Source organism: Myotis davidii, unplaced genomic scaffold, assembly GCF_000327345.1.
Source record: "Myotis davidii unplaced genomic scaffold, ASM32734v1 scaffold299, whole genome shotgun sequence".
Taxonomy (NCBI): Eukaryota; Metazoa; Chordata; class Mammalia; order Chiroptera; family Vespertilionidae; genus Myotis; species Myotis davidii.
Window position 1 is genome coordinate 3,452,031 of NW_006293088.1, and position 5,444 is coordinate 3,457,474.

At 62.7% G+C, this 5,444-nt stretch overlaps 1 protein-coding gene across 2 annotated transcripts in view; it reads right to left on the bottom strand.

The window, feature by feature from the left end:
* LOC102760169 (kazrin) overlaps nt 1-2,798 on the bottom strand; it is a 50,740-nt gene extending 47,942 nt beyond the window's left edge. Inside the window, exon 1 of one of the 2 annotated variants that reach the window (XM_006766697.2) lies at nt 2,590-2,798. In XM_006766697.2, the coding sequence (XP_006766760.1) occupies nt 2,590-2,725 (136 nt within the window). In that variant the 5' untranslated portion in view covers nt 2,726-2,798. The remainder of the gene's footprint in view (nt 1-2,589) is intronic. The other variant, XM_006766698.2, reaches the window with a different exon arrangement.
* Nucleotides 2,799-5,444: the final 2,646 nt, after the last annotated feature.

Here is a 5,444-nt window from a genome sequence, read left to right on the forward strand (position 1 = left end):
ATGAGGACAGTGGATGGGGAGTGAGGGCGGGGGTGGGGCGGGAACTGGGAGGAGGGGAGTTATGGGGGAAAAAAGAGGAACAAATGTAATAATCTGAACAATAAAGATTTAAATTAAAAAAAAAAAAAAGAAAAGCAGGTACTGTTACTGTTACCCTCAGTAAGGGAACTCTGGTTCAGAGAGGTTAAGGCATTTGCTCAAGGTCACAGAGCCAGTAAGCGGAGGAGCTGGGATTCAAGCCCAGATCTGATCCCAGAGCCTCCAGGCCCCATTACCCCATCTCTCTTGTCCAGGATTAGAAGACGCAGTGTGCGGTGCAGTGGGAAAAGTGCCTCATTCGGCTGTCTCCCTCTGTCAAAGGGGGTTCCCACCTCCCGGCAGGACTGGGGTGAGCGGTAGGTCAAGCGCTGAGAACAGTGCTGGCGCACAGTAGGTGCTTGATAAAGCGTTCCTTTAGCGAACCCTGACAAGTCCTCTGATGAGACCTTGGGGGGCAGGTAAGAAATCCACGCACAGAGTCAGGGAGAAACGCCTGCCCGGCGCTACCAGCCAGCTCTCACCGCGGGAGCAAGCGCGGCGCCGTCACCTTCAGACATCACGTCATTCAGTTCACGACTGTCCCGGGTTTGGAGAGGGCCGCTGTCCGTCCCAGGGGCTGGGGGTGGGTACCTGAGCCTCTGCTCACTCCCCTGTCAGCTCCTTTGGGCCCCAAGGGGCAGCTGAGAGGATTTTCCACCCCCCACACGTCCTGAGGGCAGATATGGGTGAGAATCCCAACCCTGGCCAAGGACAGGGCGGGCAGGTTTATGGTCCCGGCAATAAATACTTGGCAAAGGTGGTTGAGATGGCTGCTTCTGAGACCTGACTCTCCTCAGGTTCTCAACACTCGGCTCCCACCACCGGGGCCTGAGGCACCTCCTGGGGGCATCGCTGGGACTGGGCCTGGGCCTGTCCTGGGCAGGGAAGTGGGAAGCTGGGAGGGAGGGCGGCTCCCGCAGATCTATCGGCCTGGATGCTGGATGGTTGCCCGCAGAGAGCATGCGTGCTTGGCACCGGACTTCCCGGCCATGCAGCGCCAGCTGGACCGTGACACAGGCCACCTGCCCACCACCGCCCGAGGAGACCACCCAGTATGCTGTCTCAGTAACCCCACGGGAACTCAGCCCCAGCAGAAAGGGGCCTCCCTGCCTCTAGTAGTGATTTGTTTTGCTGAAAGAACGCACACACTCAGTGCTGAAACATCTGGGTAAGGAGTCAGCTTCGAGGACGTTTTCCCAGACTCCCCGGGGGACGGTCGGTGGGTGCTGGACGCACAGCCTGCACGGCCCGTGTGTGGGCGCATGCTGCTCACCTCTCCCCTCTGGTCAGGGAGACCCGCAATGACAGAGCCCACTAACTGCCCAGCAAAATCCACTCCCCTCCCCGCCCCTCCACCAGTTAGCCCTGTAGCCTGGACGGGGACGTCCAGCTGGAAATGATGTGGCCCAGTAGCCCCTGCAGCCCGGCCTCACGGCCAGTGCTGCCGGAGGGAACCTCTGGCCCTCAGTTCTGGCTCTTCCCCTGGGTCTCTCCCAGGTTGGGGAGCAGAGGCGCCCCCACCCTGAAAGGCTCCTCAGATGGTTAGAGGAGAGACAAATGGATTCGTTAAGTCCCTCTTTTGGGGTTTCTGCTACAGCAGCCCGGAATCAATCTGAGTAATTAACCTGCTTTGGCTTCAAAAATAAAGTCCTCGGAGAGTATTTATGGTTCTAGTAACTGGTAAGTGGAGAGCAGGCTGCGAGTTTTATTGCCTTGTTTTCCCCCAGGAGAAACGGAGACACCTGGGGAGCACAAGCAGATGGAGGCAGACCCCGCCCCCGACCTCTCCCCACTGCAGAGTGTGCAGGGGCTCCTAGAGAGACGGGCACGCAGCTGCTGGCATCCCCAGAAGCTCCAAGGAGAGCAGGCTGACCACGTGGGCCCACTGGCCTCCTCATTTCCTACAGCAGCTGCTGGTTACGGGTCAGGTCCTTCCTGGCAAGAGACCACCTGGGCACTGACGCCACATCTCTCCCAACCCCTCCACCTGCCCAGGGCTGGAGGCTGCCCCACTTGAGAGGACCTCCAGGCAACTCGAGATGAGAACCGAGCCCCGCCTGGGAGGGCCACCGTGGTGGGTGAAGTGCAGGGGACTGGCCAGCCTCCAGCAGAGAACCCAGCACACACGCGCACCGTCCAGGGAGGGGAGGTGCCGAAGGGCCCCGAGGGTGCTGGCAAAGAGGAGACCCACTGCCGGGTCAGCACCTGGTTCAGCACAGATGCCCACCCACCTGCCATACACGCTTCGGGGGAAGCCGCCCCACGACCGGCCAGGATGGGGAACAGTGGTGGTCACAACGGGAGGAAGGGGTGACATATGTGCCCAGTCCTGCAAGAGGCAGCTTCCCACCCCAACAGGCACAGGGCAGCCGCAGCTGGGGGTCCGGGCACTGGGACCCCATATTCATATCACTCCCCCCGCAGAGGCTGGAGCCCGGTTCCCCAGAGCCCCCGTGGCCTGCGCCCCAGCCCCAGGCGAGGGAAGGAGGGGCCACGCCGCCTGTCACTCACCCTGTAAGGCCTCTTTGGCTCTGGCCAGCTCCTGCTCCTTCTGGGCCAGCTGCACCCTGAGCTCGGTGGCCGAGAGGATCTCGGCGGACTTGCCGCCCTGCGACTCCTCCAGGTCCTTCGTCAGCATCTCCTTCATCTGCCGGAGCAGGTGCACTTCCTCCTGCAGCCGGGACACCTCTTCCCGCAGCAGCCCTAGGGGAGAGGCACAGGTTAGAGGACGGGCCGCTCGCTCGCTCGGGACGCCCCCTCTTTCTGGGGAAGGTTCCAAGGTGCTTGGGCTTTTCCTGTTCGCTCTGCCTTCCGGGCCTTTCCTCCATGTGAGCAAACAGAAACCCCCAAAGCCACTACCTTTTCCAAAGGGCCAGGATCCGGTCCTGGGCCCACCCCCAGCCTGCAGAGCGCTCCTGGTGGGACCCCCACACCCCACATACTCTCTAGGGCACTGAGAGCGTCCCCTCCAATGGCCGGCAGCCTCCCCGCTCCCAGGGAGGAGCAAGGGGCCTGAGAGGGGCGGGAGCCAGCAGCGCGCGCAGGTGAGCGGAATACGCGTGATCCACTGAATCCCACCAACACCTCCCGAGGCAGGCACCGTCCTAGCCCCCACCGCACAGATTAGGAAGTTGAGGCTCCACAGATTAAACAGCTCCAGGAGGTGACAGTTGGCAGGTGGCAGAGCTGGGATGTGAAGCCAGGCCTGACCGACGCCGGGGCCTGAGCCCCCAGCCTGACATGCGGGAACTCGCCCTAGAAAGGCTCACTCAACACCTCGCCACCAGGAGCCCCGAAGAAACAGGACGCGGGCCCTCGCACCGGAGGGTGCGGGGAAATGGGTGCTCGGGAGCAGTACCCACGGCAACACCGGGGGCGGAGGGTCTGCGGCACGAAACCCAGCCCTACGTGCTGAGCGCCCGGCATGAGACCAAGGAGCGCGCAGGGTCCCTCGGCCTGGAGCCTGGGGACGGTACCAGGTGCCCCTGTGTCCTGCCGGAGTCCTCAGCCAGCTCCAGCCTGCGGGCCGACCGACACCCGCACGCGGCCGGCTGCCCTGAGCCAGACACCGCGCTGCAGGGGGTGCCGCACGCAGGGGTAAGGGCCTCGCTGGGCGGCACACACCTCGGCAACGCTAACCCTCAACAGAGCGCATACTCGTGGCCATAATGCTCACCTCACGGACTAACGGAGGTCCGGCCCTTGTAGCAGGCCCGGGACCCGAGCCTCCGACTACACCACGTACTCAACCACCGCTCTGTCCCCTTCCCCAGCCTCCGCCACCCTGGCCCTCGCTCTGCAGCGTGCCAAACGCTCTCAGCACCTGGAGCACCCTTTCCGTTCTTCCTCACCGTAAGGCAGGCCCCAGCACCCCCTCGGGGGGTGTCTCTCACCAGCCGGTCCCACTGCCAGGGGTTCGGGGTGCATTCCCGCCTATGACACAGTTTTCATGTTACTGGGCCTCTGGTCGGCTCCCCCACTGGCCAGGCACATGGTCACGAGCAGGTCCCTCCCCACTCTGAGCCTCAGGCACCCCATCTGTGAAATGGGTCCGGCCCTCATCGGGTGGAGTGGCTCCACGGAGACACAGGAGGAAGCCCTCCTACAGGGGGTCGGCCCACAGGGAGCGCTCAGTATCGATGAGGCACCTGTACTCCTAGGGGATCCTGGGCCTGGAGGCGGAGCCAGGTCTGGGGGCGGGGGACAAGCTGAGGAGGGCAGAGCTGAGGCCTTGAGAACAGGTGGCACCCACCACCAGAGCCCTTGGGAAAAGGTAGTTTGGATCCCAGCCCCGGTTCCCACGTCCGCCTTACCACTTCCTCCGAGGCCACCTGGGTCCAGCTACCTGTGTGAGCGAGGCCTCCCTGCCCTCCCAGCGCCTCCTGAACCCCCTCCATCCACCCGACAGAAGCCTTGGGCCCGCATAATGCAGAGCACGTCCCCTGACCCCTCGGCTGAAACCCTCCCTGGCTGCCCGGTCCCCTGGACAGCCTCCCCAAGGCCACAGGGTCTTCCACCCCCAGAAGGTGCAGACTCACGGCAGCCGAAAGAGCCTGCTTCCTTCCTGTCAGCTCACAATCCCCCCTGCCTGCTGCCCCACACTGACCACCTGCACGAACCTCTCATTATGAAGGACCCCCTGCTTGCCCAGTGGGTACAGCTCCCCAGAGCGGGCCTGGCGTACCCTTCATTACGGGGTCCCACGAGCCCGAACAGTGTGTGCTGACACATGACCATCCACCCCCTGCACCCTACCCCCCACCCCCAGCTGGAGTTTATCGGCACTGCCACAGGCCAGGTGCTGCTCTAGCGACTGGGGACTCCAGGTGAACGGCACAGACAGGGTCTCCCCTCCGGCTAGCACTCAAGACCCCAAACCAGCACCCCGAGAGGCAGGCCGTCTGCAAGGGAGGGTCTGGCTGCCCTGATTTCGACTCGAGTGCGGACTGGGAACTGTCCAAGTCTCTCAGCAAAACTGCCAAGTAAGAGGTTTGCTTTGGGGGCCCCTCCCCTGCCCTTTTTCCTGCAAACATTTGTGGGCCACCGACACGGCAGGCCCGGCACAGGGTGTCCAGACAGGAGCAGGGAACACCCTGGGCCTCGAGCCTGCGGTGAGTGGAATGAGCACACGTCAGTGAGCAGGATACAAAGGAGGGGCTGTACCTGCTCAGGCACAAGGACATTTGAGATGGGACTTGGAAGATGGGGCGGGAGGGTGGTGAGCAGATGGAACAGCAAGAACCAAGACAAAGGGGCTGGAGAGCCAGAGGTCCCTGCGTCATCAACGAAGGGTACAAAGCGAGAAAGAACAAGAGGAAGCCTGGAGAGGTACAGCGGGGTCAGATTATAAAAGGTCTTAACCCTTA